We start from the raw sequence: 25847 nt of genomic DNA, 5'->3' as shown, positions 1-25847 counted from the left end.
TTGTAAAACATAACCTACATTTTGAAGACTCTATTTGTTTTAAGCACATATGAATCTATAGAGATTAAGACAAAAGCTCGTGACATCGATCTCTAACGGTTTTTAGTTTTAAATCATTTAAAAAAAAGTTCCGGCGCGCGCCACACCCTTGGCTGCTCTACTCGGTGACGTCATACGCCTCAGACGGTAGCGGTGTACGGTTGGCGCTCAGCGGCTCGGAAACAAACAGTACACTTCCTGGTCGTCCCGGTTCCGGAGGCTGCAGCGGGTCTTCAGACGGATTTTGACCCGGTTTCAAGGTGTGGATGTTTTCGGCTGACTGTGAGTCCCAGTTTATCCGCTCAGTCTGGGTGTTTCATACTAAGAACAAGCTAGCAGGAGGCTAACAGCTTCTGCTGCTTCACTATTTACACCGAGAGAGGATGACCCCGGTCCCGGTGTACCGGTCCTGGTGTTGGCCACGATCATGATCTTAGAAAAAGCATTTATGCATCAATCTGAAGACGTAACAGATGTGAAAATCTCTAAAAATATATAAATTAATTAAATTATAAATAAAATAATGCTGAAGAAATATGAAAAACAATAAACGTAGTTCAGTTCAACTATATACACATCCATAAATTACGGTGGTAGTCATTTTCAGGCACTCTTTTTTTTTTTTAAAGTGAACAATAATAACAGCGAGAAACCCAATGAATGGTATTGACCAGGACTTGGCGAAAGTAGGAAGAAAAAAAGCTAAAAGAACGTCTTCCTTATAACACAATCACACCTGGAGAAGAAGTGTACTGGTACAGATTTTCTAGAGCAAGGGTGATGTGCAGAGCTGAGTAACTACAGAGAGACAAAGTGGACGAGTGTGAGAATAAAGATATGGGAAAGAGCTGTTGAAGTTAGGATAAGGAGCAGCAGTATGGATCATTCTGAGAAAGAGCTCAGCAGATTTGATGTTTGCTTTGAGAGTGTTGATAGAGATGTATAGAGAAAACCAGAAGGAGCCTCACTGTGTCTTCATGGATCTAGAGAAAGCTTATTATATGGTACCCAGAGAGGAACTGTGCAACTGCATGAGGAAGTCAGGAGTAGTGGGGAAGCATGTGAGGGTGGCGTGACAGTGATGGGTTCAAGGTGGGAGTGGGATTACATCAGGGACCGGATCTGGGAAACATTTTTTTTTTTTAAACTTCTGCAACTGACCTCCTGAGTTCTAAGATGTTTACAGAGTGTAGTTAAAGAAAAAAAAGGTGATGAAACTCTTCAGTCTCAAATTCCAAGTGAGCAGAGAGATTTAAGTAAACAAAAAATCTTCTCAGTTTCAGCGTACTTGTCTCTGTGCTATTTGAGGTTAATTAAAGGGTTTAATTAGTTTGGATTCTCATTGACACATTACACAGCCGTGACTCCTCTGTAACGAGGCTTGTTCTGGCTCGCAGGTGTGAAGGTTCTTCTTCATGTGTCTTTGTTATTTTTGGTTCAGGTGGATCTGAGTGGATCAGTGATGCAGTCGGGGTCAGATCCTCCAGGGCATGGACCGAAGCCAGTTAGAAGATCTCCTCGTCTGTCCCCTCAGGTCAGTCACCCGACACAGGGCTACACCTGGTTTTAACCTTCACCTCCTTTTAAACCTCTTTGCCGCTCAGCCATAAAATCTGACGGGGTGTTGTCGTCACCCTGCCAGGTGGACGCACAATGTGGATACTCAAGTTTGTGAATGCGATAACTCGAGAACGAAGGAGCTTCAAATTGATGCCATGGTTGTATCTACTAAAAATGTCAGACAAGTTTGAATCTCAGTGACCTTGACCACATGGTCAAGGTCAGAGGTCCAGTTCTGTGAACACGATAACTTGAAAACAAGGCGACATAGGATTTTGAAATTGATGCAATAGGTGCATCTACTAGGAGGCTGAGGGGTAGCACTGGTTGCTGCCAGTATTGATTTTTAATATTAGATCAGTCATTTACTCTGCAGTCACTCTTTGCGGATTCCTAGTTAGCAAAAAGTGATCAATTCAAAAAACATACCGTATGCCGCATGTCTGAGAGTGGCCGGCCCGGGTTCGAATCCAACCCGCCCTTTGCAGCACGTCTCCCCCTCTCTCTTTCCCTCTGCTTTCCTCGCAGTCTTCACTGTATCTGCCCAATAAAGCCAGAAAAAGGCCAAAAAATGTATATAAAAATAGAAATCTACAACAAAGTAAACAAACTCAATATATCTTGATTAACTTTATAGTTTAATCAATATGGCCTTCAGTATGTAGATCGGGGGTCATATTAAAAGTGTTTAGGTTTGTTAGTTGAAGCTTTAACTCGACTGGGTTATTTTAGTGACTTAAATGACTGAGTTTGGATCTATTTATGTTTAACACCTATACTGTTTTCTTTGTCTGTGGCAGATATTATAAAATGTTCTCAGGTCAGTGACTGATTTTCAGTCTTTTTAATGCAGAAAGGATTTTTTAAAAAGTGTATGAACAAAATTGCATTTATTGAGATAATCCTCATCTGTCAGTCCTCATAAAACACATTTTATTTGTTTCAATAATGCTAAAATGAAGAGAAAGTATAATAGTGTCACAGTTACTTCAGTCAGTAGATTAGACATGCAACCCTCCTTCCTCCATACGGAGCATAAATGAGTAGTATAGGTCCTCTTTAGGATTAAAGTGATACGCTCGAGGTGACGTGCTCCAGATTTAACTCGCTTTTTGTCAGTGTTACTATTTATGCTGCATGCGTTAAAGTTTACAGGTTGGCTTTAGCTGAGTATGAATTATTGACGAGTAAAAGTGGGCGAGGCAATCATTCATTTACCTGAGGTGAACTGTTATCTCAGATTGTCGTGCCTCTACTTCGATTCTGCGCTCAGTTTCATGTAAACACCTGAGTGTTTGGATTTGTCATCTGTCTGCTTTCGTAACACCAGGCAGAAACAGCCCACCCTTTTCTTCTTCTTCAGCTTTTCCTCTTTTAGTTATTTGAACTCTTCTTCTTCTGGTTCTTTGCGTCACGTTGGAGCACTTGTGCTTTAACCCTACAGCGTATCAATTTGCTTCAGTCGCAGCAGAGAGGTGGGCTTCAGCTGCTCCTGTTTATGTTTGCAGGTCGGCAGCAGTGAGGGAACACAGGAGAACAAAGGAGGAAACAGCCTGCAGGAGCTGAAGAGGAGAGGAAGGATGGAGAGGACCAGAGAGGAGCGAGAAGAGGAGCTGAGTGGCAAATTGAAGACACTGGTGAGACTTTGCACTCTGTTTAATATTTGAAAAGATTAGCATGCAGCTCAGGTCCTGCAGAGTGTTTGGAACAGAGGTGAGATGTCTGTGCTGGACCTCAGACCATCTCTGACCTTTCCACCAGTGTCAGCTACACCTGTGAAGGTGTTTCAAGGTTTTAAGCCAAACTCTAAAGATGGACATCCATAATAAAGTAGAGATAAGTAATGAAATAATATAAGCCTCCAGAAGCTCTTATGAGGAGACACAACAGCGTTCCCAGCCCAGCTGAGAGACTTCATCTCATGTCCTGGGTCTGCTCCGGTTCCATCAGAAACTGTGAGCGGCAAACTGTTTGTTTGGTGTGACCTGCTGTGAGACTGTCATGTGGTAATAGGTGGGGGTGAATAGGACTGTCTCTGCAAGTCATAAGCTAGAGGTATACCTGATACTGGCACTTTTGCATCCTGAAACACAGCACATTATCATATTTTATCAAAAATGAAGTTTTATTTGATTATTTTTCCTGGGTGTGTGTGTGTGTGCGTGCGTGCGTGTGTGTGTGTGTGTGTAGGATCTGTCCAGCAGATCAGCAGCCAGTGGAACGGGTCTCGTTTACTCGGAGATCTTCACCCACCATAAGAACGAGTGGGACCCGAGGTAAGCAGCACCTCAGACAGGAGCTGTGCAGTTAAATCAGATGTTAATTACAGTTACATTTTTGACTAACATTGATCAGTAAAAGACAATAATTGAGTTTAAATGATTATTGTTTTATATTTTGTTTCGGTTCCTTTCAAAATTCAGTCCACACCAGGCTTCAGCACGTTCAGTTCAATTTGTGTTGTTTTGTTTTCAGTGAAACATTAGTTTATGTTTACAGATACACTGTTGAAACTGAAGCTGTCAATAAGTGAATTAAGTTTAATAAGTAATAATTGTGATTTCTGCTGTAGTCTGACCTCATGAGAAAGTTAATCAGCATCTTTGCTCATAACTGATTACCTGAGCTTCCTTTTCTTTGCCCTGTGTCCAAGTTTCACTGACTTGTGTCTCTGTTTGGCATCCTCAGGAACTCATGTTTTCTAAACAGCGAGTTGATTAATGGAGTGAATAATGCAGAGACTAATCCATGATGAATATTTAAGAGCTGGATGTTTTTTCAGATTCACAGACGGTCTCCATCATTCAGCAGCTCAGCGATTTCCTTCAGGGCAAAATTTATCATTTAAATTAAATATGAGCCTGTTTGTTAGTTTCATTTTTTTCACCTCGTACTTCTCTTCTAAAGACTGTTGTTAACTTTTAATTCATGCAAAGCGGGCTCCTGTTCTGCTTATTTGCATTTTTTAATCAAATTTGCATCATAGAAGAAGGAGATCAGCTGTTACAGCTCCTCTGTTTTAGTTCATATGGAGCTAATGCTACAGGGGAGTCTGTCTGCTCATTTCTAGCTATATGATGTTATTCTTGGACTCTTCCAGAGTAGCTTTGCATGTATATTCTATATATAGTACCATTTGTAGATAGTACAAATTACTCTTGTGTAGTATTTAATCCATTTTGAATTATTTAAGAGTTTTGGCTTTTGTGTACATCATTTTTAAGATAAGATAAGATAAGAAGAGCTTTATTTCTTTTGTCATACACATGCTCAATGCAGCAAGAGAGACAGAGGAGCAGAGGAATAAGATATACAATATGTACAGCAGAATACAAGTATACAGTAATATACAGTAGGATAGTGCAAAATATAATATCAAATAACTGTAACAAGTAACAATATAACTATATCCTGAGAAATAACTAGCTTAGCTTAGCTATCAGTGCAGGTGATTCTAAAAGTTTTCTTATTTATTCTTCTATTTCTGTAGTTTTTTAATATATCCGATATAATATATATATAATTATTAATATAATTAAATTTTCTTTTTGTGCTACTGTAACAAGTGAATTTCCCCAGTGTGGGATTAATAAAGTCTTTGTTGATCTATCTTTGAAATACTTTGTTTTCAGCCATCCAGAGAGTCCGGACAGAGTGACAGCCATCATGAAGGAGCTGGAGAGACAAGATCTGCTGCCTCTCTGTATCAGAGTTGAGGTTAGGCTAAATAAGAGCTCCTCAGAGATGAATATTAATAAAAGTCTTATTCTTACATCCTCATCGAGTTTTATAGATAACCGATCCTGACGTGTGTTTTTGTGTTTTAGCCCAGAGAAGCTACAGAGGAAGAGCTGCTGCTGGCTCACATGTGAGTCTGCTGATCGCTGTTAAAGCGTCTTCTGTTTATGTTTTAATGTGTTCGCGCATAAAACCTGCCGTGTGTTTGTGCTGCTGCAGGAAACACTATGTGGACCTGATAAAGTCGACTCAGACGATGACACTGGCTGAACTCCAAACTCTGTCCAACAAATATGATTCCATTTATCTCCATCCAGTAAGAACACGCACACACATCTTGTTAATTCTTAATAAGCTCATTTTGTTCTTTATGATCGATAACTGGACAGCATGATGTTGTTAGTTGTATTTTGCACTAAATATCTTTTGTGTTTCAGGAGTCCTTCCAGGTGTCTGTGACAGCTGTGGGTGCAGTGCTTCAGCTGGTCGATCGGGTCATGACCTCTGAACTCAAGAACGGATTCGCCATCATCAGGTAAGAGAAGCAGATCGTCCTGCCCGGGGCAGCGCCGTGTTTTCCTTTGAACACCTGAACACAGCGCTGAAATAACAGATCGATATCGTGCCTCTCGCTTCTTTCAGACCTCCAGGTCATCACGCTCAGGCCAACGAGTGCAACGGTTACTCTATCTTCAACAACGTGGCGATCGCAGCTCGATACGCTCAGACCAGGCACGCCATCAGCAGGTGTGTAACACACACTCGTCTTTCTTCATTGTGTATACGTGTGACAATCTGGGGAGCTAGTATGTAGCTTTGTGTCTTAACATCTCAGGTCTTTTGGAGTTTTGGTGTAGCAAAGACTTTCTTTAAAAGTGCAGATCAATTATAAAAAGCTAAACCATCATCAGATGGTGGAGCTCCTCTTTCCGAACTCCCCGTGGGTCATTGAAAGCCTGAAATCAAACAAAATAAGGACTTAAAAGGTCTTGTTGTTCCTATGGGTTTGATGCAGATGTTAAATTTTCTTACATTATGTTTAAGACTTGTAGGAAAACAAGCTAAATAATAAAATTCATGTCGTAAATCAGTGATTAAAGTTGTTTCACTGATGACGTTGGGCCCTTATTGTCACGCAGATTAATTTATTTCAGGATGTGATTACATATTGTTGCCTTTGGTCCATTATTACCCAGTTTTCAGCACCATAAAGTAGGTCTTTGGCCTGTTTGAAGAAGCTGGAATACATCCTTTGTATATGGGTAAATGTGTTAACACCGGTACAGACAATTGTATTTAATTGTACTGGAAAATTGTTTACGTCAATAATTAATGAGCGTTGACGTCTTATTTAACTGCAGTGGGCTTTCTGAACAAGCTGACTGTAGGGCGAGTTACACAATAATTGATCATATATTTGTTTTACATAATGTAATTAATTTATGTCTGCATTATTAGAAGTAACCATATTGAGTTTTATTGATTACAAAAAAGCTTTTGATTTGGTTGAAAGAAGCCTATTATAACAAAACTTAATTGCTGCAGTTATATATAGAAGACATTTTTACAGTTGTGAATAATTTATACCAAAATGCTGAGTCACATGTGATGGCTCAAATTCTGTATTCTAAATTGTTTGATTGTAATATAGGAGTTTGACAGAGTGAACAGTTGCTTTTTGCAGTCTTTTAAATTTATTTTGAGTATACAAAGATATTATAATGGACTATCATTTCTGTTGAGGTCTGTTTAAGACTTTTTGTCCTTCTGTATGCAGATGACACTGGAATATTGTCAGAATCGGAAACAGAGCTAAAATAGGAATTTTCCCAAAAGGTGACTTCTAATTTGGGAATTCTGTATTATGAAGAGTGAACGATTATGTTTATCTTGGTCTAACACTTTAAAAAAGTCCAAAAAGTTGATTCTGTTCATCTGGACGTAGCGTTTTCAGTGGGAGAAACGTTTTATCACTCATCCAAGTGAAGGATTTACTTACCTGGATGATTGAGTGTGCATAAAAACACTTGACAATGGCCATTAAAAAACCAAAGCGGCAGGCTTGGAAAGCTCTCTGTAGTTTTTAACTAAAGCTAGAGATCTAAGATTATCTGTTGAAACTCAGTTACAGTTTGAACAGTTGGTCTCACCTGTATTGCTCTATGGGTTGGAGGTGTGGGGCTTTACATGTTAAATTTTTAAAGCAGCTTTTTAAGTTGAATAAAAATGCAGCAAATTGTGTTTTATATGGAGATTTGGGTGGATTTAAATTGAATAAAGATTGAATGTAGGATGGTTGGCTGCTGGTGTAGATTATTGAGCGGAAATAGGAATAAATGATCATTTCTCGTGTTTAGCTTTTTGAAAAATCTATATGATAAAGGCCTTTTTAAAGTCGCCGTGGATATTGAAGTTAAAGCAAATATTTGATCATAAAGGATTTTCTAATTTATGGGAACATAAAATATTGAATGACAGGTTATAAAAGCAGTAACTGAGATGAGGATATCTCATATTCTGAGACAAAATTGGAATTGAGAAATGTTTAACAATAGTCTTTATATTAATTATAGAATATTTAAGTGAGAATTCCAACTGGAAAATAATTTTTGTCGTTTAGATTATTCTGTTTTATTTAGCAAGGTTTAGATGTGGTGTTAGTCGTAGTAACGGGCAGATCTGATGGAGTCAAATATATTAAACTTTTATGTGAACTTTGTAGCTTGGGAAAACTCAGAGATGAGTATAATTATTTATTTGAATGTCGTTGTTTTTAGTTGCAAAGACAAAAACATCTGCTTGTGTATTTTAGGTTGAGCCCAAATGTCTATAAGATGGCAAAGTTATTTATTACTAAGGATATTGTTAAACTGCGTAAACTTGCAAAACTTGGTAAAGAAATTGTATCTGTATTTGGATGTGTGATTTGTTGATGGATATTTTATTTATGTATTTTTACTTTTCATTATAATGATTATGTGTATTAAAAAGCACTGTGCTTTGTTGGTTTGTTTGTATAATTTCTCAATTACCCCAGGAGGGGGTTTAATGAGAATGAAATAAACGTAGCTTCAAGCTTTACTCTGAAAATCCCAGTGTTCACATTTTGTTTCTGTGTGTGTGTGTGTGTGTGTGTCAGGGTGCTGATAGTGGACTGGGATGTACATCACGGGCAGGGCATCCAGTACCGGTTCCAGGAGGATCCCAGGTACTGCTCCTTCTCCTCTGATCCAGGATCAGATCTTATTAACATGTGAATCTGCTGACAGGCAGACAGAGCAGGCAGCGATTTGAACAAAAGCAGCTTTTCCATCTGAAGGTTTATTTTTACCCTTCATCTTTCAAGCCTGTAATGTTGCGCTTCTCCTTTACTGTTGGTTGCCTAATAACTCGAGGGGCAATTTGGAGAGAGTTAAATCTATTCGTTGATAAAAGGTGGTAGTTGAAATCAGGCCTGTATACGTGAAAGTCTATGATGAAAAGGATTTTTCATTAGTTTGCATAGCTTTATAAAAATAGTGCACGCTCATGGACTCAAAGGAGTGCAGCGTATCAGCAGGTGGCGTCACGTTTTTGCTCAGCTGTGCGTAATCTCTCCAATATTTGAGCTTCCAGGAGAATCTGATTTAGATGTTGAACCTGCTCAGCTGCTTCTGCTCAGAGCTTCATCCATCATGTCTAATGCCTTTGATTAGGTTTGGGTAAAGCTGTAGCTGGTTCCTGTCTAAACTTTATCTGTGTGTGTGTGTGTGTGTGTTGTAGTGTTCTGTACTTCAGCGTCCACAGGTATGAGCAGGGCTCTTTCTGGCCTCACCTGCCAGAATCCGACAGCCATTTTGTTGGCAGCGGACCAGCTGAAGGAAGAAACATCAACCTGCCCTGGAACCAGGTGAGTTCTTCCAAATCCTCCAGCTGACAGCCTCTTACCCAGAGCAGGCAACAGTAAAGCAGAACAAGCAGTTCAAACCCTGAAAAACATGCAAAAATACACCAAAACTCACCTTAGCTGTGAAGCAAGGTGGGGTGGATGGTTTAAAGCTGCTCTGCTGCCTCTGGGCCTGCACAGCTTTTACTCCCTGAAGAACTCTGCATGGCCTCCTTCACTACATCCATGAATCCTCTCAGTGACCTGCCTGAAAGCTGCATCAACATCATTTGTCCAATACATCCACTGTTACTTCTCTGCACATGTCCAAACCACCTAATGTTATCTGAGCTGTCCTGTGATGTGCTCATTTCTGATCCTGTCCATTCTGGTTGCTCCCGGTGAAAATCTCAACACCTCCAGCTCTGCCTGTGTCATGGTCTCCAAACCATCCCGATTGTTTCATTTTACAGTACCGTCTGTACTGATGTGCATTTCGTGACCTAGTCAGGTTTCAGTGTTATTGAACAAGTCTTACCTGTGTTGTGATGCGTTTGTCAGACGGGGATGACCGACGCTGATTACATCGCGGCTTTTCAACAAGTGCTGCTGCCCGTCGCCTACGAGGTAACACACACACACACTCATAGACACATTTAGAAAATTTGATATTGATGACGTCATGTATCGATCAGCGTGTGTGTTTTCAGTTTCAGCCTCAGCTGGTTCTGGTCTCTGCTGGATTCGATGCCGCAGTTGGAGATCTGAAGGTAAAACACCCACAGACCCGAGATCAGTTTTTTTTTAATCAAATGCGTCAGTTGTTTCACTCTGTGTGTGTGTGTGTGTGTGTGTGTGTGTGTGTGTGTGTGTGTGTGTGTGTGTGTGTGTGTTCAGGGTGAGATGTGTGTGAGTCCTCAGTGTTTCCAGGTTCTGACTCACATGTTGATGAGTTTGGCAGAAGGTCGACTTGTTCTCGCTCTCGAGGTAAAACGTCCTCCTACACGCTGACATCTGATTCATCCTGACCCTGAGATCACTTTACTCTCATGTTAAATATACGTGTGTGTGTGTGTGTGTGTGTGTCACGTACCCTCTTTCCCTAAGTAGAGATGCAATGAAATTATGTTCCAGGATATCAGAGTTTAAACGAGTTTGGCTTCTACCTGTTTGTTCATTTTGTTTTTGTTCTTTTTTTGTTTGTCTGTAGGGAGGTTATAATTATGAATCATCAGCTGAGAGTGCTGCAGCCTGCATTCGAGCTCTGCTGGGTGGACCATGTCCTCCTCTAACTACACCCACTGCTCCGTCTGACAGGTAACACCTCACCTGACATCCAGCAGATTACAAAGGCTGTGTCACCTGTTGTGTTTTTCCTTTTATTCTGCACGCGGAGGACTCTCAGCCTGTTTCATTCAGACCCTGCGTGTCTTTCAGTGCTCTGCAGTCCATCTCTCAGACCATCTCAGCTCTGTATCCACACTGGGCCTCTCTGCAAGTGCTGGGTAACCCTCAACCACACCAACACACACACTCTGTAATCATAATGTTAGGACAGGTAGCTCCACATCAACAGACACAAGCTCTTAAAAGTAACATCAGCATGAAGCGCCTTGAGGCGGCTGTTGTTGTTGATTTGGCACTATATAAATAAAATTCAACTGATCTGAAATTCTAAAACCGCAGTCAGATTAACCTCCATCGATTTTAAAGGCCAAATTAGCAGAATGGAACCAGTCATCATCTGTGGCGATTCATAATATTATTAGGTGGATATATTTTCTTCTTTGCATCTAAGACAACAATAAAAATAGTTTATAGCCACCATATCAAACACAGCTTTGACCTATAAAGACGATGATGAGTGTAATTCTTAAGCTCGAACTAACGCAGGTTTAAACCGTCCAGACGGATGCGCAGAGGGAACCTGCAGGAACTAGAATCCCCTTTTCACTTCTCTTCATCAAACTTCCCTCTTCCTCCTTTCCGTGCAGAGGGACGTGCCATCAGCACATCGAGCAATCAGAAAAATACAATGAAGCCCAACCTTGCCCCCTCTGTTGCCACGACAACAGGTCTGGTTTATGATGAGAGGATGATGGAGCATTCGAACCTGTGGGACAGGTGAGCTACCTCGACTCTGTTCGACATGAATACAGGAAGCTGCGATTCTGTAATAATCCCGCTGATGTAACTCCACTGCAGACATCACCCGGAGCAGCCTCAGCGAATCTTTAAGATCTTCTCCAAACATCAGCAACTGGGATTGGTTGATCGCTGCCAGCGGATACCAGTTCGCTTGGCGACAGAGGAGGAGCTGTCCTTGTGTCACAGGTATGAAGCTGCAGAGTGCTGTGTGTGAGCAGCTTTACCTCATCTCCTGGTCCTCAGCACGAATGTGTGTGTCCAGCATGCAGCACATCGAGCAGATGAAAGCCACGGCGATGATGAAGCCCAGAGAGCTGCACAAACTGGGCGACGAGTTCGTCTCCATTTACCTCAACCAGCAGAGCTTCCAGTGTGCACAGCTGGCGGCTGGAAGCTGCCTCAACGCCTTGGACCAGATCCTGTGTGGGCAGGTACGACGTGAGTGGCTCTGCTCTGTCATAAAAGCTTCTTAGCATCTTACTAATAACTGACATCTGCAAACGTAGCAACAAAAACACGAGTTACAATCTCTTAAATGGGAATAACTGACCAGTATAAAGTCTTCCAGCTCTTTGGTGCGCTATTTTTGAACGTTTAGCTTCTGACAGTCCATCCTTAAAAATGTCCTCTGTTCACAACACTAACTAAATGTGATGTGTGTATAATACATATAATATACTACTGACAGGCTAAGGTCAGCTGATTGGTCCGTTTCCTCTGCAGGTGACTAACGCCGTGGCCATTGTCCGTCCTCCTGGTCATCACGCTGAGAGAGACTATCCCTGTGGCTTCTGTTTATTCAACACGGCAGCTCTCGCTGCTCGCTATGCCAAGAAAGCCTCTCATGATCCCTTGATGCGAATCCTCATCTTAGACTGGGATGTTCACCACGGCAACGGCACGCAGCACATGTTCGAGGACGATGGCAGGTGAGGAGGAGGAGGAGGAGCTTAATAACAGTTTTTACCTGCAGTGACGAAAACGAGCTAAACTGGACTTTGTGTTTGCAGTGTCCTCTACATCTCCCTCCACCGCTACGACAACGGTGCATTCTTTCCATCTTCAGAGGACGCTGCCCCCGACAAGGTGGGCGTGGCCAAGGGGGCGGGTTTTAATGTCAATGTGGCATGGAGCGGAGGAAGGATGGGTGACTCGGACTATCTTGCAGCTTTTCACCGTGTCGTCATGCCTATCGCCACTGAGGTAACATTTATGGCACACACTGAGCAGCAGAAATTGATCAGTTAATCAGGAGAAGAGTGATCATAATCTGATTGATAATCAATCACTTTTCAAGCAAACATGTCAACATTTTCTGGTTTGATATGGATTCTCTGCTGATAAGTTTGCCCTTAACGAGTCCTCTGATTGGTTGGTTAGATGTGACTGAGTCCTCTGGTTGGGTGTTTAGACTTGAAACTGTGCTTTGATTGGTTGATTAGCCTTTAAGTCTTCCACAAATTTGTCTTCTCTCTGTAGTTTAACCCCAGTCTGGTTCTGGTGTCGGCCGGGTTCGACGCAGCCCGGGGGGATCCCCTGGGTGGCTACAATGTGACTCCAGAAGGATACGCCCACCTCACACACATGCTGATGTCACTGGCTGGGGGGCGGGTCCTGGTCATACTGGAGGTGATCTGGGATGGTGAAATGAAAGTAAACATGGATTAAGTGAAGAAAACTTGAGTGAACTGATGCGTCTCTTTCTCCTCAGGGAGGTTACAATTTGTCAACCATCTCTGACTCCATGGCGATGTGCACCAGCATGTTGCTAGGAGACCCCCCTCCTGCCTTGGTGACGCCTCTCCCTCCTCCTCACCACAGTGCCGTGGCAACAATAAACGAGGTCATCCGATACCACGTCCCCTACTGGAGGTCCCTGAGGATTGACGGTGAGTCCAGAATCTCATTCATCAGATTTAAACAGAACTTGTTCTGCTCATCTCCATCTCCGGGTTCTATTGTTGACTCTACTAAAGCAGCTCTGCATGATTTGCAGTTAGAAATAATCTTTATTTATCGTTTACTGGGCCTCTCAGTTTATCCTCTGTCAGAAATCTGGCTTTCTCCCTTTAAGCCAGCTTTGTTTTGATTTGCTTTTCTCACAGCCATGAGAAGAAGAAAGGCAGAAAAAACCTGGCTGGATTGAGATGGAATAAATTAAAGCAACTGTCATTAAAGAGATCAGTTTTATTTTTACTGGACAGGAGTGTGTGTAGAGACCAGATCCAAGACCAGAACCTGGACCTGGTTCTGTGTTCATGGACTCTGTTAATGTACCAGTTTATACCCATTTAATTTCATTTGAATGTCTCTTTCTGTCATTCAGTTCCAGAGTCTGTCCGGGCAGCCCTGCCTACCCTGAAGCATCGTGGGAAACGTAGTTCTAAAGGAAAAGGCAGGAAGTCAGAGCAGGGCAGCAACGACAAACCGCCGGTGCCCCCTGCACGACCGGACGACTCTACGGTAACACACCCATAAACTGAGATGAGACTCCTGATAAAGAAGGACAAATTTTAACTGAGAATGCTCCTCATTTCATTTGTCCAATCAGACGGTGAGCAGTCTGGAGCAGCTCACTCAGGGATTGGCCAGTTTGGACATCGGTCAGACCTCAGCCAATCAGAACCCTGCATCCTCTCCAGTGGGAGGAGCTAGGCCAAAGGTCCCCCTGAGCTCAGAGAAGCCAACCTGTGAAGAAGTGAAGAAGGAGTCAGATGACAGTACACCTGCGTGCAGCGAATCAGCAGACAGTATGTCGTGTCAGGTGAGTCAGCAACATTTTTTTTATGTCCCACTCTCTAAGTGACCATGACAACTTCCTCACTTTTATTTCTCATAGCCTGTTGGCGTGGCAACACCAGAGTCGGTCGCAGGTGTAGATAAGGTTGAAGCCGGGGCGGAGCCAGAGCCCGAGGGAGCGTGTGGTTGGTCAAAGCCTCAGACATCCCTGGAACTGATGTGTGGCGCCGACGCAGATGGAGTCAGACATCATTTAATTGTGATCATTAATAAAGTTAAAAATCCAGACGAGTGTGTCTGACTGTCCATCTCTCTGTCTCCCTCTGCAGTCAACTCTGTATGTGGTGGACCCTCTCTCCTGGTGTCCTCACCTGGATGCCGTTAAGCCCCTCCCCTCCTCGGGTATAGACGTCTTCCGGCCGTGTCAGGACTGCGGCTCAGAGGCTGAGAACTGGATCTGTCTCACTTGCTACCAGGTCACACGTCATACCTGTGCATCACATGCATCCAAGATGTGTTTCACCTGCTGACCTGACTCTGCCATCTGCCTATTTCAGGTGTTCTGTGGTCGCTATGTGAACGAACACATGGTGAATCACGGAGTCGTGTCTGAACATCCCCTGGTTCTCAGTTTCTGCGATCTCTCTGCGTGGTGCTACCTGTGTGAGGCCTACGTACACAACCAGGTAATGCTACTACCTGGCTGCTTCACAGCCGGCAGCTCCATTACAAATGAAGCATAAACCAGGGGACAAGTTCAGTCTTCACACCTTAAAATCACATCAAGAATTGGATACTCAGTTAATTTAACTGAACACCTGTTGGGACACATAAACCCCTCAAACAGTAAACAAAGTTATCATGCTTTGTAACGTTTACTCAGTGATATTAATGTCATGTTACAACAATAATTCACAGTGTCATAAATCCAACCCTGAGCCTGGTTTTAACAGGTTTTAATTAAACCAAATATATCTGATGTAAAAACTAATAATAGATCTTGAATTTGCACATATAAGTGTTACCAAGGCTGGTTCACAGGCCTGAACATGACCAGGAAATAATAATTAAATTAAGAATGATTGTGGTTTACTGGAGACACACAGCCAAGCTTTGTGTCGTGAAACTAGACGCACATAAAAGTGAAACTTCACGGTACGTCACTGAGGATGTTGCAAGCTCAGTAAAGAAATTTCTCTGCTCTGTTCCTTCAGCATTAGTTTCCCTTTGTTTCCATTCTGTGCTTAGTTACTTTGTTACTGTGCAGGTAAAAGTGTAGCCAGCTGTTTTGTTTGGTGTCACTTTATAAACACAAGCCAAAATGTAAAAGAACCTGAAAAGATATGTGGACTGGATTAAAACTTTTAAAGTGTGGAAAGCCATTTGTTTCAAAAATTTCCTGGCTTTCACAGCCAGTGTTTATATGCACTGACAGTGATTATCACGTTTCTTCTTCTGTTGTTCAGATTCTGTTTGAAGCTAAAAACGCTGCTCACTGCGGCAAGTTTGGAGAGGAGATCCCCCCCTGGAGCTGAGCGTAAAACCTCATGTATGCAACTGTTTCTCGCTTTTCTTCTCGCTGTCTTCCTTCTCTGTGATTGGACAGTTGAGTGCATTGCTATGGATACCAGCAGCAGTGGTGCTTCCTGGGGAAACGCTGTTAAGTTCACCAGCTTTGTACGGCGTCCCACAACTGCCAAAACACAAAAACTCACATGCAAAGCAAAAGATGTTTTTATTTGTATTTTTTACTTCAGACACTCAATGATCTTCATCGTCATCAGCAAGTTGTCAGTTCTATTCCCCGAAAATGTGATCAAGCACCAGCATGCTGTTAACACTTTTATTTTGAAAATCATGAGCGGAAGAAGTTGAAGAAGCAAAAAGAAGAAGATAGCCATTTTCAGAAAAACAGGAAGAATTTTGGCTCAGGAGGACTTCATTCTCAAGTCATAGTGGTGATGATGTCACCAAGAGGCCACGCCCCCTCCAGAGAGTGTTGCCAAAATGTGACTGATGGCGTGATGACCGTCCATCAGACCGAAACAATCAACATCAGAGTTTAAAAAATGAAAAAAGTCTGAAAACAGAAACTTATTTTTTAGAGGAGAAAAAAGGAATTTTAGTTAAAATCAACCTTTTTTCTTTCCTGCTGAAATGTTGCAGCAATAAATCTGTGAGAATGATCAGTAACTGAGTTCATTGATTTGTTTTGTTCCATAATATATAAAAAAAAATCCTTTCTCTGACGTAAAGCAGCCGAAGAGAAAACAGATCAATAGAGTTTAAAAAAAAACAGCTGATTGCTTTTGTTGTCGGTGAGATCGGAGGAGCTCTGTGTGCTGTGCAATAACACTCGGTTTGTCTGCCTGTTCATAAACTCGTTATTTCTGTTAAACTGTTTGTTTGCACCAAATCAGACTGGATCAATATCCGCGATCAATATTCAGTGTCTGAGTTTCCGCAGTACAAAATAAAGAAAACTTCTCATTTTCTGTCGACTTTATTGACCGCTTCATATTTTCCATCATGTGTCTCCTGCTCATATTAAAGACCCCAGACTGCTCTAAATCTGTTTTGGTTTATTTTCTACTCTGCTCTGTATTATGTCAATATCAGGTTAGCAGGTCGCTCCCCGAAAAGCCTTCAGTTAATCCAGATCTGCAGCGAAACACTGAGAATCTTTTTCCTATATTGGCTTCTCATTGGCTCTTAGTTAAATCCAGAATTTAATTTGAAATCCTTTCCCTCAAGGTCTTGAATATCATAAAGACCTTTTAGTATCCTAGCCAAACACTTTGCTCTCAGACTGCAGGCTTACTTGTGGAGTATTTAAAGTAGAATGGGAGGCAGAGCCTTTAGCTTTCAGGCTCCTCTTCTGTGGAACCAGCTCCCAGTTTTCCAGCTTCTCTCTACTTTTAAGATTAGGTTTAAAATGTTTCTTTCTACAAAGCTCATAGTTAGAGAGGAGCTACGCTGCTATGAGCTGTTTATACATTATTACAACATGTCCTCTGTCCTGTAGTTTGTCCTCTCTCTTTCCTCTCACCTCCAACCCATCTCAGCCGATGCCTGCCCCTCCCAGAGCCTGGTTCAGATGGAGGTTCTCTTACTGTTCAAAATGAGTTCTTCCATCTCACAACGTCTTGTTCACATGATCGACTGATCATTGGGGTTCACCCTCTGATGTTGCCCTGCACTACAAAGCACACTGAGGTTACTAATACGGTCACTTCATTTATGCCAGGGCTCACCTCTGCTGAATGAAGTCAGTGATTTAGACCTCTCTTCCCTGTTTGAAGCAACTGAATTACAAATTATCTGTCAAATGACATCTTTTGCTGTGAGGCAGAGACCAGCCAAGAAGTCTATATGAGTGAGATGACATGCCTGTATTTTATTTCAGATTAGCAGACGTGAGAGATGCATTCATGGGAAATTGCTAAACACACCCTCTCCTCCCTCTCATTCAGATATGGTCACTTCCGGCTCCTTAACACGACCAGAGTCAAGTCAGGGATGTTATTGCTGCTGCGTACTTCTTTTAAGTAGTACAGAGGAATGACCTTTGCATTCAGTCATGCACCTTTACAGAATAGAATGCATTGGTGCAAATCAACAGACGCATAAAGAAGGTAAAATGAGCCATTTGCTGCTCACATCTTTCCCCCCTCTTGTTGTAAATTGGTGAGAGATGCGAGATGAATCAAAGTGAACGTTCAGTCCTCTTGCAGCTCCTCAGTCCTCCTGTAGGAGGCGCAGCTCATTACAAACGACCGAGTGTGGAGTGTGGAGGCTCGTCTGTTGTTCGTGTTTCTCCGTCCGCTTATTGATCAGCAGATTATTGTTTACAGCGGAAGCTCCACATCCGGGGATGTAGAGGAGACCGCCCCCTCCCTGCTGCTGCAGCATCCTCTCATCCGGCAGACAGACAGGTGGAGCTCATCCCGCAGACAGACAGGTGCACAGACAGACAGGTGGAGCTCCTCACGCTGCAGGTTGGTTGATGCCGTTTTTCTCTTTTTACCGGATGAATACGGCTGCGGCTCGTGCCGTTTCTGTGCTCGGTAAATCACGGGGTGATGATGTGACGTTAGTCTGTAGGTGATCTGATGTTTATCGGCCGCTGATTGGCTGTCGGTCGCTTTGATTCTGCAGCTTTTCGTGTTCTCGGTATCAACCCCGGTTTTCCCCACTTGGTCCTTGCAGAATTTCTCTGCAGGCTGTCCTGAGCGTCGGTGTCTGCGCTCATTGTTGCAGAGAGATGATGCAGAGCGAGACTCCCCCTGTGCCTCTGTGATTCACTGATGCTCCGTCTGTGCATCTAGGGCTTCACGATTAATCGAATTTTAAATCTCGAACACGATTTTGGCTTCCCATAAATGCACGCGCTCCCGTAATCAGCACCTGACCACGTGCCTACATGTGCCAATCATAGCTGTTCCCTGAGCCTGCACAGCCGAAAATCTCAGGTAGAGCTCCTGCCGCTACACCTGTCTCCACCTCTCATTCACGTTGTGCAGGTACAGTGACTGGAGTGGAGGATTTTATGTTAAGACTTCCTCCCTGCTGCCGCCTTTAGCAGATAATACACCGGACTATCATTTATGAAAGGATGCAGGTTTTTTTAATAGAGCATTTTCCATTTCGTGCTATAATCTGCTGATATGTTTTGAACCTACGGTGAAGGAAACAGTGGCGAGTACGATGCTGTAATAAAATCTGATTATAAGCCTTTTAAAGTAATCGAAGGTCTAACGTAGTTCAGTTTGTATTAGTTTTGTCTTCACATTGGTCTCTGCTTGATTGTCAGTCTTTAGGATCTATTGGACGTCTTCACCTCACAATATAAATACGATTCACAGGTCTTTTCGCGTTGGCATAATCTAACATTACACAGACTTTGTACTTTTTACCATGCAACCGTCCTGCCACGGTAAAAATTCCAGGTTTCAGAGTAGCAGAGCTGGCACGAAGCGCCTTGGAAGTGTAATGGGGAAGTCTTTAGGACCCAGGGGACCCAATGGAGGGTATAAAAGAGGAAGTAGCAGCAGGTGCTCTTCATTTCCACTGACGAGCGGCTGTGAACAATGGTTGTGTGAGTAGGTGAAGAGCCTGAGAAGTTTTAATTGTCTGCTACACAAACAGTTGTTGTAAACCTCTACAGCAGAGGTTCGAGGTACAGGCTGTTTTTCTTCTTTTTTTTTTTATTTTTTTTTTTTTTCAGTCAGATATGTTAACATTTATTATTTTAAAAGAACACAAAGGGTTTGCAAAAGGCCTAAAACATCAAAATGGTAAAAAGGTCACTAACGACCACAAGATAGTGTTATTGGTGCAACCTGCCAGCAATGCAACTATCACCTGAGGGCTTGCTCTCCCTTGGCGGTCCCAGATGCTCGTTGCTTTAAAAGAAACAAATCCACCCCAAATAAATACGAGCCCAACAGAACACTTATCGCATGCACTAAGTGCTAGTTCAGGCAATAATCGGTGGCACTAAAAATCACTCTTAATAAAAACTTATTCACTGCAAATCCACACAGAGCACCTCTAAAGATCCTAATTCCCCTAAGGTAAGAGTCCCACTCAGGGATTGCACATTGCCCGACTAATATTGCACCAGCCCAGTAGAAATAAAAACAAACCCGGCATAAAAAAAACAGTTTTAAAAGGTGACCCTACCAAAACCAAAAACACAACAACAAGGAGAAGGAGGGAAAAAAAACAGTGACAAATTCACATGTGCAGCCTGCCCTGCAGGAGGCAATACAATATAAATTAGATTATAGTGCATCAATATACTTTTTTTAATGTCAAATATATTAAGTTAACATGCCTCCAGCAGACAACTGTGTTTGCTGCACACCTGGCTTATCTTGGCTTATCTTGTGAAAATCACTACTAAAACATAAAATACAATAAACATCAAATGCATTTCAACAAATTAAAAAAAAAAAACACTAAAAGAAAAACAGCCTGTACCTCGAACCTCTGCTGTAGAGGTTTACAACAACTGTTTGTGTAGCAGACAAAACTTCTCAGGCTCTTCACCTACTCACACAACCATTGTTCACAGCCGCTCGTCAGCCTGCTGCTACTTCCTCTTTTATACCCTCCATTGGGTCCCCTGGGTCCTAAAGACTTCCCCATTACAGAAGGATTAGGACAGTAAAAGAATCTGCAGGTTGTTTAAGAAAGTCTACAGACATTTTTCTCGTCATGGTCAAACGTGTCTCTTTCTCAGTGATGTTGGTGTCTCCCAGCCTTGCCGACCTTTCCCGCCTGTACCAGACTGAGTTTGTGCGGAGCGCCCGGGCCGTTGGCGTCCTCTGGGCCGTCTGCACTCTCTGCTTTGCCATCATCCAGGTGGTTATCCTGGTGCAGCCGTCCTGGATCTGCACCACAGACGTTCGCCCACAGCAGGCGGGACCAGAGCCACCCAGCGGCACACTGGGACTGTTTGAGGTGAGAAACGGTGCCTGTCCAATCCACAGCTGGATCTTTTAGGGGTTTCTGTATTTGTATGTACACATGTTACACCTGCACACAGATGGATTATCAAATAGCTTACCTGATCACTTTAATGTGTGTTCATGTATCCCTGTGTGTAGGTGTGCATGGAGTCAGACTGGCCGGTCCCAGACTGTCACGGTGGTCTGTCCACTCTGTCTCCACTGCCGTCCTTGCAGTCGGTGGCGGTGTTGGTGGGAGTGTCTCTGTTGGCGGTGTGGACCAGCGTCCTCTGTCTCTGTCTCTTCAGGTTCTGCAGCGCCGCAACGGTTTACAAGATCTGCGCCTGGCTGCAGCTGACTGCAGGTTAGTCATGTTGATGGGTCATTGAATCCCAAACATTAACACTTTGGTCACTGCCGTGGTCGTTTTTCTGCAGCTAGAAGAGAGCAGAACTGCAGCTCATGGTTATTTTTGCATTTGGCTTGATTCACCAGGCTGGAGGTTGCTGCTTGGTCAGACACTAGTTTTATTTTAGAGGACAGTGTTTCTGTAGTTCTTCTCTCTGCCTGTACAGGTCAGCTTTTCAGTATTTTCTTGTCTCTGCAGGTTTCTGTCTGGCGTTGGCGTGTCTTCTGTTTCCTGACTCATGGGAGAGTCAGGAGATGAAAGCTCTGTGCGGAGACTCGGTGAGGATTCTGATTGATCGTTTTGCTTCTGGGTGTTTTATCACACTGATGTCCTTAATCGTGAATCTGTCTCCAGGTGGGCAGCTTCTCTCCAGGTAACTGCTCAGTTCACTGGGCCTACATTCTGGCCATCCTGGGAGTTCTTGATTATGCCATCTTGGCCACACTGGCCTTCGTCCTCGCCAACAGACAGGACGCCCTACTTCCACCAGATACCCAGGAATGTGAGTGTGGGGGTAAGGGGGTAAACTCATCTGACGAGTTAACTTCACAGTTTCATACTAAGACTCTTTTTTTCATTGCTGCAGTGACCGCAGGTCTGCTGATGACAGCATGAATCAGCAGGTGAGTATCTTCTTTATGTTTTACTAGTCTTCTGTCTTTAAAGCCTCAGATATTTATTTCTTTTTACTCTCTCTTAGGGATGTTCGGTCTTCATTTCTTCAACTCCGCCCGACCTCTTCATCCTCCATCATCATCATCATCATCTGTTTCTGCATTTCATGGCACGACTGTCTCCTTCAGCTGCAATCGTTCATTGCTGCATGATGTTTCCAGGAGGAGTTGTTTAGTGTTGAACAGAGGAATGTAACAACAGGAGGAAAGAGGCTCTGCGGTGGTGAGGTCGGTGTTCGGGACATTCGGTCGCTGTTCAGTTGAAGAAAAATGGTGAGAAAACGAGCGAGATGGAGTAAATCAAAGGAGAACTAAGCCCCTTTTAGACCTCCAGTTTTTATCTTCACTCTCATATTAGTGATACCGTCATAACAGCTGTGTCAGCAGGCTGGACCCACCTCCAATAGATGCCGTCAGCACAGGTCGTTTGAGTTGCAGGTGATTTTTTTAAAAATTTATTTATTTAACTAACCACTGGGAGCAAAATGAAGTGTTGGTACTGGATGAGCACAATTAATAGATTACTACATAGTAACATTTCTACACAGTGTGGCAATCAATCAGGACAACTTTAAAGCAGAAACAAATTCGTCCCACGCATTAAATTAAAATATATTTGGGATATTTTCTGGAAAAACTTAAGTCAGCAAATTGAAGGAAAGTCTTAGATTTCTCTACCGACTTCCTGTTCTGTCAAGCCATCCTTTTAGCTTAGTATCAGCTTTATCTTATGGTCCATCAAGCCTTATGATTAAGACAGTTTAGTAACTGTTTCTGCAGCTTTTAAAATTTACAAAAGTTGTAGAAGAAAGAAAAAAAATCTGCTTTGTAGGTAAAAGTTAAAACTCCAGTTAACAGCCTAGAGTTGATATGTTAAATCTGATATTTTGGGGGTGAAACTGTATCCCCGCCACTGTCTTTCCATTTAGACTGGCTTTATGTTAATATGAAACTTGTTATACTGTTGCTTTTTGTTTGACTTTTAAGCTACATTAACTAACTAATGGTGTTGAATATTCATGTTAAACATGATGTTGTAAAGGTAATCCCTGTGACTTCCCCGCAGATTTCAAGATGAACGTGTGGCCCAGCACTGATGAGAAGCACAATTGTTAGACAGTATTATTCTACCCTTAAATTTGGTCTTGCTTGGTAGTTAAGTGTCCATGTTTTGTTCGCTGAAGAATGAAGTCCTTTGCAAATCAGTGCCACAAATCTGTGTGCATGAGCCAAGCGTATTCGCTGTACTATTTAGAGTCAAAGGAGCTTGCAAAGAAAAGCGTCTGGACTTCTTTAAGTTACTTGAAGACGTTTCACCTCTCATCCAAGAAGCTTCTTCAGTTCTAAGGTCAAATGGTGGAGAGTCCCAGATATAAACCTAGTGGGAGTATCCCTCCACAGAGGGACAAAAGGACCCCCTGATGATCCTCTAATCGCCTGAGCCAAGGTGTGAAACTGGGTGTGGGTCCCAATCAGCCAGAGTTTCGGGTGAGTTCATTGTGAAACCTGGCCCCACCTTATCATGCGAATTCCTGAGATCAGATGGCCCAGGATGTGAGTGGGCGTTAAGGCGTCTGGGAAGGGATCTCAAAACTGGATTATAGATGGCAGAGAGTTGGTGTCGTAAACCCCCGCCTCTGTTCAAAGATGGTCGCTCACAGTGGACATAGATGGCTTCTTTCACTCCTCTTTCAAACCATCTGTCCTCTCTGTCCAAAACGTGAACATTGGCATCCTCGAAAGAGTGACCTTTGTCCTTAAGATGCAGATGGACTGCTGAGTCTTGTCCTGTGGAGGTGGCTCTTCTGTGTTGTGCCATGCGCTTGTGAAGTGGCTGTTTGGTCTCTCCAATGTAGAGGTCTGAGCATTCCTCGCTGCACTGTACAGCATACACCACATTGTTAAGTCTGTGTTTTGGTGTTTTGTCTTTCGGGTGAACCAGTTTTTGTCTTAGCAACACGCTCAGACAAAAACTGGTTCACCCGAAAGACAAAACGCCAAAACACAGACTTAACAATGTGGTGTATGCTGTACAGTGTACAGTACAATGTACAATGTACAGTACAGTGCAGCGAGGAATGCTCAGACCTCTACATTGGAGAGACCAAACAGCCACTTCACAAGCGCATGGCACAACACAGAAGAGCCACCTCCACAGGACAAGACTCAGCAGTCCATCTGCATCTTAAGGACAAAGGACACTCTTTCGAGGATGCCAATGTTCACGTTTTGGACAGAGAGGACAGATGGTTTGAAAGAGGAGTGAAAGAAGCCATCTATGTCCACTGTGAGCGACCATCTTTGAACAGAGGCGGGGGTTTACGACACCAACTCTCTGCCATCTATAATCCAGTTTTGAGATCCCTTCCCAGACGCCTTAACGCCCACTCACATCCTGGGCCATCTGATCTCAGGAATTCGCATGATAAGGTGGGGCCAGGTTTCACAATGAACTCACCCGAAACTCTGGCTGATTGGGACCCACACCCAGTTTCACACCTTGGCTCAGGCGATTAGAGGATCATCAGGGGGTCCTTTTGTCCCTCTGTGGAGGGATACTCCCACTAGGTTTATATCTGGGACTCTCCACCATTTGACCTTAGAACTGAAGAAGCTTCTTGGATGAGAGGTGAAACGTCTTCAAGTAACTTAAAGAAGTCCAGACGCTTTTCTTTGCAAGCTCCTTTGACTACGATGACCTGGATGACTGAGAACCTTCACAGACATATGTACTATTTAGAGTACTCATTTTTCTCTTAGCTCAACCTTTAGGGACTTGTGTGGAGCACCATTTGAAAATATGGAGATGGGAATGAGCTAAATAGACCCACTTAAATGTAAAAGTGACGGCAGGTCACTTTGATGGATTTAGGTTTTAAAAAGGTTAAAGAATAAAAGGAGAGGGCTGCTGTGACAATATGTTTGGTCTGAAGATCAGTGGTCCTATGTTGTATAAAATCATCTTATGTCATTTTTCAGCATTTATTAAGTAAAAAATTGTTTTAATCAAAGTGGTTAACCTAGCTTAGCACAAGCACTAGAAGCAAGGGAGACTGTTGGCTAGCATAGCCAGATTTATCTTAAATATGTCCTAGATAGCAGTGGCTTCTACCACTAATGTATTCAGCATGAATAAATGTCTTATTTACATTGTATATCATATTATCTAACAGTTTGTCATTAGGAGTCAGAATGAAGTTACCATTAGCTTTATGATATAAGCCTATGCTTCCAGCCTGATTTTTAGCTAGGTTAGCTTGCTTTGAGTTAGCTACGAGTTCATTTAGATTTGTGTTAGCTTAAGGTGTTTAAATGAATAAAGTGCTCCTACAGGATTAATAGTACTAGATGGATTGTTAGTATACATTACCCTTCATGTCTAGCTAGCTTCTTTAGTCAACTAAACCTCTTTGATTCCCTTTCTAGCTAACACGCTTAAGCGCTGCATCTGAAATAATCTATTCATTAGGATAAAATCTAAATTATTTACTAACCAACAACTTGTGCAATAACCATTCAGTCTCAATGTAAATGAGCAGTCGAGGTCAGAAGTTTATATACGCTCATCTGTAATAATTTCTTTGAAATGTTCGTTTCATCAAATGATCATACAGCATACGTCTTTAATGACTGTTAAAACATAAGTTTGAATTTATTTATTGTTTTTCCCTAATCTACAGAGTCATACAGGCTCATAGTTGACCAATCGTTCATATATATTGGTTGGGACCTTAATGTTAGTCTGCTTTATCCATCCCAAAGCCAGTTTTGTTGTGTGTTTGCTAGAATGTCCAGCTGTGTCCAAGTCAATCATTTTGAAATGGCAATTCTTCATTATTCTAGTACCACTGGCAGCAAAACAGCCCCAGAGCACAGGTGGTACAGTGTTCTTAGGTTTGAAAGCCTCACTATTGCTCCTCCAGACATATATCCCTTATCATTGTTGCCATATAGCTCAATCTTTGTGTCATCTGACCATAAAATTTGTCTGTTTGATCAGCAGCAACTTTCAGAGGAGCTTGAAGGTGTTGATTTTGGGTGGGGGTTTCTTTCTTGGTAGGTAGCCTCTCAGTCCACGGCAATGTAAAACTTACTCCACTGTGGACAGTGATGTTGGCGTACCAGTTTCTAGTCCATGGCAGGCTTGAGGCTCTTGGGTTGTTCCTGAACATTGTAACATCCTTGACTACGGCTTCTCAAGTTTCTTTTAGTAGGTTGAT

At 42.7% G+C, this 25847-nt stretch overlaps 2 protein-coding genes across 5 annotated transcripts; both read left to right on the top strand.

The window, feature by feature from the left end:
• The first annotated feature begins 149 nt into the window (after window positions 1–149).
• hdac6 (histone deacetylase 6) lies at window positions 150–16588 on the top strand. 2 transcript variants are annotated; one of them, XM_086277723.1, is made up of 29 exons: window positions 150–299; window positions 1481–1573; window positions 3108–3236; window positions 3790–3875; window positions 5232–5316; window positions 5427–5467; window positions 5557–5653; window positions 5775–5872; window positions 5980–6084; window positions 8477–8545; window positions 9100–9226; window positions 9764–9829; window positions 9913–9972; window positions 10100–10189; window positions 10413–10519; window positions 10640–10707; window positions 11197–11326; window positions 11408–11536; window positions 11613–11781; window positions 12074–12279; window positions 12361–12553; window positions 12830–12979; window positions 13062–13239; window positions 13677–13813; window positions 13902–14114; window positions 14190–14330; window positions 14419–14565; window positions 14647–14775; window positions 15556–16588. In XM_086277723.1, exons 2-29 carry the CDS (start codon window positions 1502–1504, stop codon window positions 15622–15624), a joined length of 3291 nt encoding a protein of 1096 aa, XP_086133849.1. In that variant the 5' UTR covers window positions 150–299; window positions 1481–1501; the 3' UTR covers window positions 15625–16588. The 2 variants fall into 2 exon arrangements, with proteins under 2 accessions (XP_086133849.1, XP_086133848.1); XM_086277722.1 differs by having other exon boundaries at window positions 163–321.
• Window positions 16589–17896: 1308 nt separating this feature from the next.
• lhfpl4b (LHFPL tetraspan subfamily member 4b) lies at window positions 17897–22947 on the top strand. 3 transcript variants are annotated; one of them, XM_086278287.1, is made up of 7 exons: window positions 17897–18087; window positions 20337–20557; window positions 20704–20908; window positions 21152–21231; window positions 21308–21455; window positions 21540–21576; window positions 21654–22947. In XM_086278287.1, exons 2-6 carry the CDS (start codon window positions 20339–20341, stop codon window positions 21566–21568), a joined length of 681 nt encoding a protein of 226 aa, XP_086134413.1. In that variant the 5' UTR covers window positions 17897–18087; window positions 20337–20338; the 3' UTR covers window positions 21569–21576; window positions 21654–22947. The 3 variants fall into 3 exon arrangements, 2 of the variants coding, with proteins under 2 accessions (XP_086134413.1, XP_086134412.1); XR_015126674.1 differs by lacking the exon at window positions 17897–18087 and having other exon boundaries at window positions 20312–20557; window positions 21654–22065; window positions 22694–22947; XM_086278286.1 differs by lacking the exon at window positions 17897–18087 and having other exon boundaries at window positions 20312–20557.
• The last annotated feature ends 2900 nt before the right edge of the window (window positions 22948–25847 follow it).

Source organism: Aulonocara sp. 'chitande type north' Nkhata Bay, linkage group LG20 (assembly GCF_057382095.1).
Source record: "Aulonocara sp. 'chitande type north' Nkhata Bay isolate Kocher_YH1m ecotype deep benthic linkage group LG20, A_spYH_male_GT1.1, whole genome shotgun sequence".
In the NCBI taxonomy this organism is placed as follows: Eukaryota; Metazoa; Chordata; class Actinopteri; order Cichliformes; family Cichlidae; genus Aulonocara; species Aulonocara sp. 'chitande type north' Nkhata Bay.
The sequence above is the reverse complement of the archived record's forward strand: the minus strand, read 5'-3'. Positions and strand labels throughout refer to the sequence as shown.